General features: G+C 42.4%; 2 protein-coding genes across 4 annotated transcripts; one reads left to right on the top strand and one right to left on the bottom strand.

Moving 5' to 3' along the window:
* Positions 1 to 64: 64 nt before the first annotated feature.
* On the bottom strand, positions 65 to 7227 carry LOC124297153 (voltage-dependent calcium channel subunit alpha-2/delta-3). 3 transcript variants are annotated; one of them, XM_046747860.1, is made up of 13 exons: positions 6910 to 7227; positions 6665 to 6746; positions 6070 to 6368; positions 5616 to 5989; positions 5035 to 5354; positions 4683 to 4943; positions 4226 to 4354; positions 2489 to 2841; positions 2192 to 2396; positions 1343 to 2117; positions 861 to 1213; positions 490 to 783; positions 65 to 419 (listed from the first exon to the last, which is right to left on the bottom strand). In XM_046747860.1, the coding sequence occupies exons 1-13, from the start codon at positions 6999 to 7001 to the stop codon at positions 195 to 197; spliced, it is 3762 nt and encodes a 1253-aa protein (XP_046603816.1). In that variant the 5' UTR covers positions 7002 to 7227; the 3' UTR covers positions 65 to 194. The 3 variants fall into 3 exon arrangements, with proteins under 3 accessions (XP_046603816.1, XP_046603833.1, XP_046603825.1); XM_046747877.1 differs by lacking the exon at positions 6665 to 6746 and having other exon boundaries at positions 6910 to 7226; XM_046747869.1 differs by lacking the exon at positions 4226 to 4354 and having other exon boundaries at positions 6910 to 7224.
* A 3660-nt stretch (positions 7228 to 10887) lies between these two features.
* LOC124297173 (protein rolling stone-like) lies at positions 10888 to 15478 on the top strand. The gene is made up of 2 exons (XM_046747903.1): positions 10888 to 11004; positions 13979 to 15478. Exon 2 carries the CDS (start codon positions 13990 to 13992, stop codon positions 14854 to 14856), a length of 867 nt encoding a protein of 288 aa, XP_046603859.1. The 5' UTR covers positions 10888 to 11004; positions 13979 to 13989; the 3' UTR covers positions 14857 to 15478.
* Positions 15479 to 15816: the final 338 nt, after the last annotated feature.

The raw sequence follows: 15816 nt of genomic DNA, 5'->3' as shown, positions 1-15816 counted from the left end.
TTGGAATCTCAACGAACCGGGGGTGGTAAGAAAGGAGTGAAACAATGTGTACAAGGTGCACAAATTAATAATTGGAAAATTTATTGATTTTTATACAAATACTGAGTATTGATATTTAGTAAGAGGATAAAAAAATACCATGAAACCCATCAGTAAAATTGTTGACCGTGGTACACGGAAATTCGTGATCAGAATCAAGCGCCACAGTCTTTAATTTCATCCTCTCCAGGATCTTCCGCGTAACATCCTTCAAGTCCACGTCTCTCCAGGTGAGTGAGATTCAATTTGTGGCAGGGGAATTCTTGGCCTCCATTCGAGTAAAACTCCGGACGTATCTCCGTGGGGTGTAGTTCAATGCGTTCGTAAGACGACGGGTACGAGACATTGACGACGACAAGCACGAGGTTGGTAAAAGGGACCTGAAATCAGTAGCAGGTAATGAAATCCGAACGAGGCCACGAACAGCGTGAGAACAAAGATTGTGCAGACCTTTTCAGCATAAAATGGTCGCGACGGATAATCGGAGACGTTGGTCAAATGTTCTGCGAGCTTCGGCTGCCAAATGTAGAGGGTCCTTTTTTCGTCACAAGCGTAATGTTCGATAACCTTTTTGGGTGGAGGAGGCGGTGCTGGAGCGTCTTCGTTCATATCTTTCTTACTCCAAGCCACCGGAAACTCTACGATCTGCAAAGTTAGCCACACCAGGCGAGTGAAGAGCCAGGCCGAGAGTTGCGCCAAGTGGTGAAATGGAGTCTTGAGGAAATTAGCGGCACCCTTGAACGTCTGGAAGGTTGAAAAGGCAGTCAGTATATTGGAAACCGACAACGGTATTGTTTGATCTCGTGCGGTAATGAGCTCACAGGATAGGAACAAAGCGCTTGATAATCGTAGAACACCACGGGCTTGTACGCGCCTTGGTAAATCATGGACTTCATAACACCACCCTGAACGGTGCCAAAGAATATCCCAGTTTCGTTCAAGTCAGAAACTACAACGTAGCCGTTTTGGTCTATCAGGTAGCAATCGATCACTGCACTAGCACAAGAAAAGTTCGATTCAGTGTGGTCTTGAGTCAGGTCCTGAAACCTTGCGTATAAAGACTCCATCGGCATTTGGAATCCGATAACGGCCGCGGGAGCCTTTTGGGCTCCATCTTTGGGGAATATCGCTTGTGCCACAGTCACGACGGCGTCTGCCCCTCGAATAGTTGGAACTGGGAAAAAAATCGATCAAAGTGTTCACATCCGGTCGCAAAATATGTGAAATTCATATCACACAACAAAAAGTTGCAGAATGGATCTTCATATAACTGAAAACGTAGAAGTATATTTCTATAAATTACCGGTCACCGAGATACTTTCGGGATCAACGGTGTGCTGAAAAATGGCTCCCTTATACCATGGTTCATTTACCGCTCGTCGATGGAGGTCGCCAAACTCGAGTTTAATGTTTTCTTCTCCCTGGTTCCAAAACCATGAATCATTTTCAACATCGGGAGAGTCTCCAACGTCTTGCCATCGCGTGAGTCCACTCTGGGTTGCGACAAATCGCAGAAAGACTCCGTACATGGCGGCCAATTGCCGTTCTGTTTCATTTGAAAAGATAAATCTTCCTGTGAAACTGACGTTTGTCGCTTTCGCATCGAAAACAAGAAGTTCCATTAATTCCTTGTTGCAGTAATAAGCGTTGTCGTCAAGCGTCTTCCGGTTGCAAGGTTGTGTATCATTTTCATTTTCTGACATTTTTTCGTCGTATGGGTACATATAGTCGCCATCATCAGTCGCGTATTCAGTCTCGACAGTCGACTCATCGTCCTCATCGGCCGAAGGTTCAAGTTCATCCTGCTTCATCCTGCTCTCCTCATTATTCTCTACCTTCTCGTTCGTATTATTGGAGTCTGACTTGGTTTCGTATTGTTCGTGCCATTCCCAGGTATCGGGATTATCAAGAGATTCAAGAAAGAATTTCACCTCATCTTCAGGTCGATCGAACTCATGTCCTTCAAGATAGTGAAAACGGCAGTAGACCCAGCCGGGATGAATTCGCCAACGGTCACCGCGGAAATAGTCCATGATTTTTCTACCCATATTCCAGTTCTTCTTTATCTCTTCGCCAACCTGGTTTTCAAGGGCTGACATAAAGCTTAAAAAACTTTTGTGGATGACATTTGCATGAGTGATAAACGGCTTACATTGATCCATTTGGTACCATATTCCGGAAGTGCTATCGCTAGGCCGAAGGGTGTTCCTGGTAGGGCTTCGTAAAAGTAGTTTCGTTTCTCGAAGGTGACCCTCCTGTAGTCGTCGTAATGGAACTTCATCGTGACATTTGACAAAGTACCATTTCTATGGTTGACTAGAGCTGCTCTCAGCGTCAGCACCTCCTCTCCGGGGATTCTGAATCAATCGATTACTATTATATTTTAGAAAAGAAAACTGATTATTTGTGATTTTTTATCCCCCTTAGATAAACAATCGGACTAATTTACCTGGGTCCCAGATCTTCACCGATCACTTCGACCTCTGTGAGGTCGATACTGTTGTAGTTTAATTTTAGAGTTCCCTTGTAGGCAGGCCTAAGATCAGGATGAAGAATAGCATACCCGTTGTTGGAAACTATGAAAGCGTACCCGTTGACGCCGAGTTTGTAAGGAAGCGTCAACCTGTTTATCTCGTCCAGGGGAACATCGGTCCCGGCGACCCCCAAGAGGTTGGCAAGTTTCGTTTCGTTGTTCCGGTTACCCTTCCGGTCGAACGCTGGGACACTGACGGATGTTAACAGCCGGTACTCCTGATAAGCCGTCTTCAGTGCGGTGGACGAGTTAGAGTCCTCCGCATCAGGCTACAACCCCGTTTTTGAATTTTAGAATATGCTCATCGGCGGAAAAGTAATATCGCACATAAATGCAGCAACATCTATATTATACGTAATGCGTACTCTGATTGCAGGTATGCAAGAAGAGGTAATAAGTATAGTAACACTGCTCGTCAGAAAACTGAGCACGTGTATACCCGAAAGTAATGCAACAGCGCAATGAAATAGGGTTATAGATTGCCTCGCTCAAAGAACCGTTATAGCTGTACCGATAGTGGTGAAGTTACCTTCTAGAATTTTACAATAAAAGGATATCGTCAATGAGGGGGCTAAAGTGTTAATGGCCTTGATACAATCAGTCAAAGTGTCAAAGTTCTAATGAAATTTCACAATCAGTCACATGACGGAGGCTGAATTATTGACGTTGATTAAGTACAAGAACGTAGGTGTACGCATAAGGGTGTGCTCAAACTTCTGATGGCAGGCAGAATGGTGTACATTCTTACATTCGATAGTTTACAACGAAAAATAACATCCAACAACAGTCAACAACAACGAAAACGACACGATATATATATGTAAACGGGACTGAAGTATGAGAATATATAGTAGGTATAAACACGTGACAATGAACGGAGGTTGCAGTGATCTCCGTAGACCGTTGAAAAAATAAAATTCACAGAATAGTAAGATAGGGTGGTTAACACATCAGAGATCAGTGCAAGGAATCCCTTCGTTGCACATGAAGGGTAATGATCACTGATTCAACCACTTACGACAACATTTATAAGGTTTAATCGATCACGACAGAGATACTTATTATGGGATCCATACATTGCATGGGGTCGAAGAATTCTGAGTTTCCGTGGGTAACCAACTTGCGTACGTATGTGTGTGTGTGTGCGTGTGTATTAAAGGGGTTGAACGTGCGTACGTGCATGTGTGTAAATTCATCGCGTTCCAGTCCTGGACCTGCGTCTTATTGCAGGTGTGTAATTCAGGTATGAGTTGGAGAAGTCACAAAGGTTCAACGAAAATCGTATAAAAATGGTATAAGACTAGAACTCGTCGTGCTTGCGTGCGGGGACGATTCTGGTTGCAAACTACAGGTATAAATATTATATAGGCATTATTACTTATGCCACAGACTCACTGAAGTTTCTAATTCAACTGCACAGCTACCGCACTCTAGAGTCTATACGCACAACGTAGAGCGGTCTAGGGGGGTAAGGATATCGCGACTGCCAGGCAATGGTATGAAACCCAAGAAGGAGGAAGTGAAAGTAGAAAAAAAAATAAAAAATTGACCATGAGAAAGTAATAAATAAAATAAAGAAGAGCCAGCGGACAATAATTAAAACGTGGAGAAAATTATAACGAGCCGTGTTGAGGGATTTTTTATGCTGAAAACCTTCTGAATGTAGATGGCATCCTCGTTTATTTGCACGCCTTGTTCCTTTCCTTTCAGATGCGTGATGAGCCTCGACTTTTGCTCAGGGTGCTCCATTACCAGCCCCAGCCACGTAGCTAGTGCCGGATTCTACACGTTCGTACAGTTTATACACAATACATATATACAATAAATCTGCACATGTACACAAAACAAGGAATATCGAATATCTCTGTATTCAATAATCAGTCTAAGTATCCGGCACAACAAACTTTCGAAGAATCGTAGGAGTTGCACTTTAGAGAAGGGTCAAGATGAATATCAGAGGAAGAGAGAACACGTTATCGAAAGTCCGGGTCAGGATCTTAACTAATTACTTAATAATCTTAATATCCAACTCCGTCTGCCGCGGACATCGGGACGACGAGAAGATCAAAAGAGAGAGTAAAATTGAGTATGAAAGGGGTGGTAAACTTACCGAGATGTCCGCGTAGGCATGAGTCCAACTGAGCGGATGGATATCCTTCTGGAGTACGAGCGGTCTCGCTATGACATTGATGTATTTGAGGACTTGTTCACGGACCTCTGACAGGGTGTGGACGTGAGAGTAGTAGCCTCTGTTCGAGCAAGCCATCGACTGAATTTCTGGTGTCTTCGTAACGTCACGGCCAAGTAGATACGTAAAAACACGGACGGGCATGTATGTTCCGTTTTCCAGCCTGTTTCGCTCGGCAAATACCTTCGGCAACACGAAAAGGACATCGGTAGATAGAAGCCTAACTAAATACTGCGTTCGTTGTTACGTTTGGCTGATGACTGTTTCGGCTTACCTCCGCAACGTCTCCGGGCACACCATCGGTAAGAAGCATGATGGCCTGGGTGCATGGATTTGATGCGTTACACTGCTTGGACGTTCGGAACGTTTCCAAGAGGTCAAAAGCCTTGTTGAAGGCTTTGCTGAGAATCGTTGGATTCGTGGTGTTTAATTTCTCCAATCCATCTTTGAACACCGCTATATTCTCAGGGGTTGCTTGTACCAAGGTACCATTGAAGCAGGGCACCACCTCGGTTGTTTCGTTCGTGTAGGCGATTATCGTCACGAAGTCGTTGTTCGACAGCGTCCCCAAAATTTCCACTGCGGTTGTCTTTGCTACACAGAACCAAGGTCCGTAAATGGTGGGACAATGGAAGTCGCGGGTTAAGTAAGATCCTCACGCTCGCATACGTGAGACATATCACATCCCAAAGATCCGAAATGGCGGTAAACGCGAGGACCTTATTTACTCCGCTTCAAACATTCCTCCATTTGTGGACCTGCATTCATTACAATCATTCCAATCAAGGAAGGCAGGAGATTAGTTGCTCGGACGATGGTTTTGTTTGATTTTAAGGAAGTAAAAATCGTTCCTACCGATCGAGTAGCCCATGCCCTGCATGCTACCGCTGATATCGATGAGAATGACCATGTCTTTGCTGCATGTTGCCGACTCGATGAACCAGCTGCGCATCCTGCAGTCGTAAAGGTCAGGTTTATCACCTTCCGTGCGCCATTGTATGGCCGGGTACAGCCGAAGGATGCCGGTGCTCGATCCGAAATATTGCCAGGAAAGGGCTGGGTCGGATCTGTAGTTTTGTCGAAATACTTGGTCCAAGGCCTTCGACCATTGTATCGCAGCATTTACCTTCACATCCAGATCGTACACATTCGTTGGCACGTGGACTGAGGAGAAGTCCGTGTTCACGGGGATGTTGTAAAAGTGCGAATCTGCAGTGAGGTTCATCGGGCTGCGAAAGATATTGGAGCAGCACTTGCATGAATTTTGCGCCCTTCTCTCGCGTCCTTCTGTGAATTGTATTGTTGTTACCTGTACATGGCGGATGTGTTGAGGAGGGATTCCGGCAATTTGACAGGCACATTATTGACGGAACTGTATTTGCCCGAGAAGTAGGACATGTTCATACTAGGTATTGTCTCGTTGGTTAGATGGAGCCTGTCAGGAAGTCCGGATGCGTTGTATAGCTCAGCCGCTTCTTCGGCCTTCTTCAAGATGCAGCGGACCGCGTCCATCTTTCGACTTAACATGCGTCCAACGCTGTCTGAGATTGACTTGACCATCTCCTGTCCCGATTTCTCCTCGATTCGGGCATTTTGCTTCACGTATTGCTGTAAGTCGAGCATCAAGATCGTTACGAAGAACTACAGCGTCATCGGAAGAAGTGTAAACTCTATACTGTGATTCTACATGATTTTATACTTGATTAAATTACGCTCACGAGAACTTGGACTAATAAGCTAAAGCTGTCAAATTATTGAACTTTGGTTTGTATGCGATCATCGATCATAGTACATCTTTGCGTACCTACAGTATAAACAAGTTAAACATGACCCAATCAGCCAATTTGGTTAGTGCGGAAATTTTATAACTATAAGTTATTATCGAATAAAATCGTGCGGATTACATTCTTTAAATCATCCGAGCGTGCCGTAGCATTCGCAAGCTGCCACAGTTCCGAGCCGATTCTTTCCGCCCATTGTTCAACTCTATAACGGAAAAGAGAATAAGAAGAACAACATGTCGCTGGTCATGTCATTGACTTCTCGTCAATGGTACCTCAAATCTCAACTGGTACCGTAGTTGTGTTGGATTGTTAGATAACTTAATTTCGTTATCTGCACGAACGAACCATGCACATGGAACACTCACGTTTTGGCATCTCGAGCGACACTGACACCGGGTACAAGTAGAATGATGAGTATTACGGAGAACCTGACGACGAGGTTCTCGTTGTGGGACATGGTTGGGTCACTAAAAGTTTTCACGACTGTTCTGCATCAACGTTTCTATCCTACGAATCGGATTGAAAGCTTCAGCCGGACTTGGAGCGTCGTTTAACCGCCGCGGATTACAGATCAGGCATATTTTCCCTTATCTGAAAAGACGGCGTCGCGACACGCTGGCTCAACTGTTTCACCCAGACTTGAGATCTGATTATTTTTGGTACACCGGAGCGCTGGCTATGAACGGGCGCCGGCCGGCTCGCCACTCCGAAATACGTAGAACCACGTATATTTATAAAACCAAACTCGTCACGTACCTCTGAGCCGGTAACTCTTCACGCAACTTGAGGACTAACTACCTCTCGGGGTCTCGACGTCACGTTTGAAAAAGCAAACTTGACATTTTCCGTAGTCCACGCAACCGATCCATATGTGCCGTCGAAAGCTCCTTCGGTATTTTATTTCACAATCATATTTTGCAAAAGTATGATTATCCATGTTTTTTGCTTCGCTTTACATGCGTCATCACTTGACAGCCTCCATCATAACTTATCCTTAAACGTATACCCTTTGAAAACGGTGTTTTTTTTTCAATTACATACAGACATTGATTTTGCAAGGATCTGTGGCATTTGGAACCGGTGATTGCGTTCGGAATTTTACATCGCATATTTATTAAGAAGCGTATGAAGATTTAGTAGAACGTTAATCGTACAGGCGTCATATTAAGTGCTACCAATTTTTGTTCTGCAAAGAACCTCGCAAGTCCCAATTAGAGATCGGATACCGATTGACGAAGCCGTGAAGCAGTTGGCTTGTCATTAAATGATAATTCAGTTCACGTCCGTAGAAATCCTCAAGTCTTGATAGAAAAGGTCAGGCGCTATTATTTCACCATTACCATCGAGAAAATACATCTGCGATGACAATGCAAAACATAGTATCCTGGTATTTTCCAATCATGTTTGTAGGTAATATTTTTATAATGTAACCGCGTGGATAGAGTGGTCGCATGATTTTAATAACGGAAGAATGTTACAGAGTTCACAAACCACCCAGATTATCTATCCGCTAAGTAAATAGATATGAAATTAATATTTATACTCCCAGACTTTAAGCCGACTGGATTCATACGCGCGTAATTTTAACACAAATCCAAACAAATCCGGTCTTCTCAACATCATTATGTACCTCGTAGCCTCCGGTAGCTATTCTTCCTGTCTTCTTCGCCAATCAGGGAACTAGAGAGAAGAAAGAAAAAATATATAAAACATAAAGAGAATTTGGATGCACGGGTTTACAATAGATCTGGTAGTTAATAATCTTATATATATACACTTATGTATATAATGTATAACGTAAGAAGATTGAGGAGAATCATTATCTCAGTAGCAAAATTATGCTGACCAGGCAGTTGCTTTTCCTTCTCGATGCCCGATTCACGACGCTGTTCAGCTCTCGATCCAGCAAAGAAAAACAATCAAGCCGAAAATACAACGCCGAGTAATGAGAGATTTTTTCCTCGACGGTATAACAGTGGCTTTTTTTTTCCTACACCAACATTTACAAGCGGTTTAAATTTCGGGTATCATTAGGTTTTCGTGTACGTCCGTCTATCATATTCTTCCATTTTTCTCTATGAAGCCTTACGGATTTCCTCACGAATCTTTTCGTCGCTATATCCTCCTTCTTAACGGGTTTCGCGATGTACTGTTTGAACGATCGTCGGTGTTCGCTTCACACCGCGAGAGGAATGTGGTGCGCACGCGATCGCTGATAACACAATTTTTACCTACCAGTTTTTGGACTACATTATATGGTGCATACCATGTCAACTTGACCAATGATTTTCCCTCGCTTTTTATTGATTTGCTGCAGGATTTTTTATACGATTCTCCAATCTCAAAAAATTCTGCAACAAATCAATAATAGCGAGGGAAAATCATTGGTCGAGTCAACATGGAATGCCCCATATGCACTGCATACAGCTGTATAATGCATGCGTATAATAGTACGGAATGCTAAATTTGCGTATCCATAGATATACAGACTCACAAGTATCGAGCGTAAGGCATGCGGCAATTTGAACATTGTCCTCGGCTATTTTAACACTGTACAGCTTATATTCTACGATTTGAACCCTATTGCGTCAACAAAGTTTAATTTATTCCATACTCGACCGTCTATTCTCGTTTTCGTGCCTAGAAAATTATCACGCAGGTACTACATGTGATGACAATATTATATTTGGATTGCTTGGACAAAATTTGAAACAAATTTTAGGTAAGACGGGGAAGAAGCAGAGAAAGAATTAGTCTGTTTCAAGTAATCTTAATTGCGTATTTATATTTGTGTAATGTGTCATGTATTTACTTTCGATAGCTACGAACGTGTCTAGTACATAGCTCGCTAATATACCATATGGAATGCCATTTTGCTTATCCCCTATCTGCAATCTGAGCATGTTAACTTTATTTTTTAAACAATGTGCAAGTGGCAATTTTTGAGTAACTATTTTTTAATTAAAGAAATGATGAACTTCATTGCACGATTTTTTAAAATTCTTAAACTATACAATACTAATAAACTCGTCTGAATTCCTTGACGTAAGGATATAACGAAATCTGGAAGGGAGTTAGCATTCTTTATCACGACGATCAGAAAACTAGAGGCAACGGGACGGCATGATTTGGTATCAGGTCGCTCAAAACGTCGATAAGAACATTTAAGGAATTTATCTAACCGTGTAATCTCGTCATCCCCATGACGATGAAAATTTTATTAATCTCACAAATAAACTCACTTCGAAATTTGAATTTATTATAACCCAGTATACGATAATCCCATTGAAATGGAGCGTTAAAAACGATGATTTATATACGATCGCATTTTCCGACTATCATAATACGAGAATGTCTTTTTCGCTTTCCGTGTGTTTTACACAGCTCGGTGCAAAAAGCGTGCAGCTGTAGTTGCAGCTGTTACTTCGGCAACTATTATATGCGTGATCGAAGCATAAAAGGGGGGCTCTCTAATATGAACTTCCAACCATCAACTAACGACCGAATGAAGCAATCCGTTACGTTGAGACGACCTGCAGGGTCGATTACCCAAGGCATAATACTCTCTGGTGTCTCCCAACTTTTCAACAATAAGTCATTATCGAATTACGTAAGAGTAAACAAATTATTACGAATCTATAGAAGTGAAACCCATTTGGTAGGCGTTATACACGGTCCTTCTCTTCGCGGAAAAAGAGAAAAAATTTCGATCAACTGACCCAATCAAGGCCGATTTATTTTCAATCGAATTTTATTGCCGGTTATTGTTTCCTAATGGTTTTTTTCCAACTCCGTGTGTTCCATTCTCACGCCTCTGTCACGAAGAATTTGCCATTAGGCGTAAGCTGTACACATTTTTCTATGTCCACAAACCAACAATTGACTCAGATACAAGTTACATGGTTATTGTACCGAATATTGAATCCTTGATAATACCAGAATATTTTTATAATCTTCAGTGAAGAAACGAGTGATTTTATTATGAATAGGCAATTAGTTGAGGCTCCGAAAGCACCTAGAATGTCTCGTTTATATCGTTTAAAAGGCTTCCCAATGATGTGATATCAAGTATAAGCAATACGCGCCGGTCATTGGCAGTGATCACAGAGATACGTCGGCGACTGGCTCGCCGAAACTATGATGGATGTAGATAACAACGGACAAGTGGGTTGATCGTGGTGTGCAAGTATACCGGCAACTAGCCGTGACCGAGGGCAATTTTGATTGATATTGATTTTAGCGCGCGTTATTGCCACCCGCCCTGGGCGCAGTTTAGGAGACGTTGATATACACGACCGCTTCTAGCCCCAGGGACAAGTTGCATCAGTAGTTGAGTACTCACGCTGTACTCGCTAGTCCCACGTCGACCGTCTTGTTCGCCGGTTCGTCTCACCTTCGCGGATCTGCAGGCTCACCGATCCACGGCTTGATTGGTTCACGTGCTCGTCGCTCATTGTCAGGTGTGGTGGTCCTTCTTCAGTTCTTCTACCCCCGGTATCAATTGCGATTACGCAAACCACAATAAGAAAAAATAAATAAATAAATAAAATGAGGAACAGGTACCGCGTAGAGATCAGCCGGAGAGTGAGAAAGGTAGATTACAACAGGGTTTGGAAAAGCCGTTCACGTGCAAAGGTGTCTGCGTTTTTAAAGCCAGTATTTTCGAGACCTGGTTTAACAAAAGTGGGGGAAAATTATACCATGCATGGAAAATCACGGAAAACAGTGATTTCGACTGGAAAAAAATTCTGGTAGACACCTCAAACTGACCGAGAAAGTGAATACAGACTGTATCGTATACGAATCTGATTTATTTTGGTTTTCGTACATTTCACCGCGAGCATTGGATTAAATTTGTTTTCCATCGTTATACCTCAATTCCGAATCGTCCTCTGTGTGGCGTATCCGTAAACATTTTTTCCATCACGATTTCATACATATTTGTCACTGACGATTATCTCTAATAATAGAAAAACCTGCCACTTATCATTCGTCTCGATCAGGTCTGCAGAGTGAAACGGTTACTATAACATAGTATACAGTGTTTTTATAGTATTAATTGTGCGGTGTAATTATACAAGCGCGTAATTCATGATCTGTGATTTTCATAATTGCATCATACGTAATACCGTGTGAGAAGAAACCGGAAAGTTGAGTCGATTCAGAATCGTGTAAATGTCGTTGGTTCTTATGTGTGCTTAATAAAACAATTGTAACAAATTAACGTGTAGACATGTGTCGTACGTGTGTCTTTTTTCTCCGATGTTATTAAAGGTCATAAACGATAGTTTGAAAATCAGACAAGTCAGAGACATATTTGAAACGGAAATTCTCATATCAAGGGAAATTGTATTACAAAGCCAATAACTTTAGACCCTCATAATCTGCGGATGAGCTAAAAGCGCAAAACTTCAACTGTTATTCCGTAAATTTGATAATCGAGATATTCTCCATGAATGCTAAAAGCTTGACTTCGCGCGACGATTTATACTGTGATCTAATTTTGTCTCGTCGTTGCATAAGGTTATTCAAACTCAAAGTCAAGGTTCCCGAATTTATATCGCGTAACAGTAGGTAAAGAGCGCGTAGAATCTTGTAAAACAATCTGATAAACTTACGCTTACAATATGCATGGTAGTATTGTACGTTCGTGTGCCTGATATATTAGTTTGCGTATTACTTTTATCCATACTTTTACACAGGTAAAAAGTGAGTGCAGAATTCAGCGTTAGAGAGCAAGATTTCCTTTTGTTATAAGACACGCTTAAACCGAGTACTTCGAATTCTGGGAAAGATTTGAAAGAAGAGAATACGTGTTATGTAACAAACGCAAATTGCAATTACAGTCTGAAACTGCCATCGGCAGCAATTGCGGAACGTGAACGATCAGAGGGGGACACAAATTTCGATCTCTGCGTCCTCCCCTTGATTCTTGCAAGTACCCATCCATTGGAATCACGTATCCATACGCGTAACGAACAATCCGCTCGAGTCGAAATAGCCCAATAGCAATAGTGCCACACCGAGAATAATAGGAACAAATGATCGCAATGAATTAACGTGGAACCGGTATTGACTAATCAGGCAATCGACCGGTCACGACCTTCGGTGCCACACGTCGTGTGAACTCAACCAGGGAAGACCGGCCCGGGTTAATGAGTTCAGACTTCAAGAAGCACGTTGCTTCTTCGGGATCAAGCACGCGTTGGTATATAACTAATATAACAAACGCGGCACGATTCATCCTCTGCCGATCGTAATTTCTACATTGCTTTCGCGGAACTACACTTTTAATTGGAACGCTCTAAATATAAGGATTTGAAATGCGCCCAGCCAACCTTGACCAAAAATTGGCGAGATATTCCACCGCAGACGTAATACAATATCATCTGCTAATTTCACGAGATTGAAGTTAGTAACATCATCGTAGGGAAACGTTGGGAAGAAAATCATTATTTTCTTATTTTTTACAATGATTTTGAAGTAACGTAGATTGCAAATATGAGTATGTTTTGTTTTATCACGGTTTACTGAATTTCGAACAGTTCCAAAATCGCGGACTAACGGTTCTTCCTCTGCACGAATAGTTATGGTAACGTTACTAACTTCAACATGATCTAATTTCGATAATATAACTGCGAGGAAAAGTCGCGCAGCTCGAAAATTCTGGTAGTATTCAAGTATATTCAACGTTATCGCCATTTGGCTGCGCGTAGCTGTGAATATCCGTTGAGGAAAAATTGAAATCCGCACGTACACGCCGACTGCTTCTTTTAAATTCACAATGAACATGTGGCGGACGTCGAGGCGTTGCGCATGCGTCGTATCATGGAGACATCAAAGCGCCTGAGCGCCATATTTTCCTCGTTAGTCTCTACCGCGTGACTACGTTGCGGCATTGGTCAGATCTGTAATTTCGGACTGCTTTCGACTTCCCTATACCAGCTTTTGAGCTCCTTGGTGACGGTCAAGTCTTTTGCGGGGATCAAAGGGACGCGGTGCACGCATGACGGTTCCTACGTTCGGGGGGCTTCGGCTTCCCGTGAAACGACTAGCGATGATCATTTCACCGCGCATCTTTTGTAAGGAGTATAAGTATAGTCGCAATCACGCGGGAGATTGAATTCTACTGTTGCTATCGGCGTGATAGTTTTCCTGATTGACAAAAATGTTATCCTAACTGAAGAAATAGTGTATTTATTTACAAATACTTCAACATTTCTTGCATTACTCATCGACTGTCGAAAAATAGTTTGAAAAAAGCAAATGATTAGTTATGAATGTTAATCTAATAGCTCGATTCAATTTGATCTCACTGTCAAAACATTTTACCGAAATAAAATTTCAATATCAGTTATTTGGTAATTCTCTCCGGCAATTGATACGCAGGGCGTAAAATACTCAAGTCTTGAAACACGATGTTTTTCTTAACAGGGAGCCGCGTGATGGTGAAAAAGTTCCGATGGCAGGAGATAAGACGGAAATTGTGGAGTCCTGCGGAGCCGCCGGCACCGCGTGTGTTTTCGGAGCCACAGTGGCAGGGACATGTGAGTCTCTGGTACTTCCTGTACCGTTGGTTCGTCTTTGGTTGTTGGATTGGGATAATCGTCTGCTCGCTCTTCGACATAGGAAGCCGACATCCGGAAGCCAGGAAGGAAACCTGGCCAATTTACCTGACGCACTGGGATCTGGTGCTGGGCGTAAGTCAGGCATTCCTTGGCGCCATCCTAGTCTCGAGAAGACGGAACCAGGAGCGCCGATCGAGCTTTGACGTGGACGCTTTAACGCTGGGAAAAATTGAGCGAATGTACTGGGTCCTCTACACCGTTACATCCTCACTTGCCATCTGCGTGACGATTACCTACTGGGGGGCAATATACGACCCAAGAATCCACGCCAAGGATCCTCTCAACTTCATGCTCCACCTGTTCAACACCATTCTGATGCTAGTCGACCTCTTGGTCGTTGGGGTGCCGCTGAGGTTCGAGCATGTCTGGTGGGCCCTGGCCTGCGTCGTCCTCTACGTTATCTTCACAATATTCTACTACCTTGCAGGTGGCCTCGACAAGCACGGTTACCATTACATTTACAAGATACTTGACTGGGAGCAGCCTGGTCGGACAACCCTTGTCTGTTTGGGCGGTTTCGCCTTCCTCGTTATAGTTCACTGTATTCTCTGTTCCTTGGCAAGGCTCAGAGTATACGTTAGGGCCAAAGCCGTTGGGACCATGGCGACTGCGACGATATCACAGACTGCAGCGAAGATGGAGTTCGCGTTACCCGCGACGAAGTCTATCGAACTTGTGGTTTGATCGACGAATCGTTCGTTCGACGCGACAAATAATTAGCTCAACTTTTTCAGTATTATACATTATAAGCATGTTATTGAACGTACGTGCGCCTAAGTGCTCAATTCTCTTGGATTCGCATGTAGCGTTACGTGATACATATAATGTACTCTGCTCTTCGTGTTATGCCTGTTGGAATCTCGGCAATTAAGAGATCGCCAACGCTTAATTTACGGCCTTAACTTTGTGCCACGTCCGATGCAAAGATGACACCAATTAAGCCTATAAGGACGTCGTTCCGTATACTTATTTTGTGGTGTATATTAAGTAGTACGAGTTTGTGTTAAAAATGCCAGTTTCGGAAATGGTTGCTACATACTAGATTATAGTGTTACGTAAAGTGTTATTACACGAATATAAATTCGTGTAATAAGTTGGATGCGCAGCACTTTAGTATAGGTATAGATATCTGTGGATTTACCCTCATCAAACGATACATACACAGACTTATAAATGGACACCGTCTGGCTATAAACTAGCTGGTAATTGTCCAACTCGACTACTGAGAGTGTAACTATAGTTTGTCACAGCTTTACGATTTTGAGATTTTTCTATTTGCGATACATGCGCTAAATATATATATATATACATACAGTTCCGTGTAGATACTTACACGGAAATACTTTGACATAATCGCTTGCTCGCAATTAATTTATTATGTTTTTTTTTTTAATTTTATTTGAAAAAATTATTTAGCGCAGTATTTCATTGTTCCTTATTTCTATTGGTATACGTTCCATATAAATATGATTACGCTAAGTATACGTAAATATTATATTACATATTTATAATGAAAAAATATGCAATTGTAGAACATTCAACATATATATATGTATATATATATGTGATGCGACCAGCGAAGTAGATTTTTTTCGGAAAAATGCCGTACTGATAACACCTAATCAGGCACTGGTTGTCAATTTT

Source organism: Neodiprion virginianus, chromosome 1 (genome assembly GCF_021901495.1).
Source record: "Neodiprion virginianus isolate iyNeoVirg1 chromosome 1, iyNeoVirg1.1, whole genome shotgun sequence".
NCBI lineage: Eukaryota > Metazoa > Arthropoda > Insecta > Hymenoptera > Diprionidae > Neodiprion > Neodiprion virginianus.
This window is presented reverse-complemented; position numbering and strand designations above follow the sequence as displayed.

What these genes read in the sequence shown, in the direction of transcription:
- LOC124297173 (XM_046747903.1), top strand. Translation starts at nt 13,990, where the DNA reads ATGGTGAAAAAGTTCCGATGGCAGGAGATAAGACGGAAATTGTGGAGT.
- LOC124297153 (XM_046747860.1), bottom strand. Translation starts at nt 7,001, where the DNA reads ATGTCCCACAACGAGAACCTCGTCGTCAGGTTCTCCGTAATACTCATC. An exon ending in AACACATCCGCCATGTACAG is followed by an intron (nt 5,990 to 6,069) that starts GTAACAACAATA and finishes TATCTTTCGCAG; the next exon opens with CCCGATGAACCTCACTGCAG. An exon ending in ATGCCATCTACATTCAGAAG is followed by an intron (nt 2,842 to 4,225) that starts GTTTTCAGCATA and finishes ACGGGGTTGTAG; the next exon opens with CCTGATGCGGAGGACTCTAA.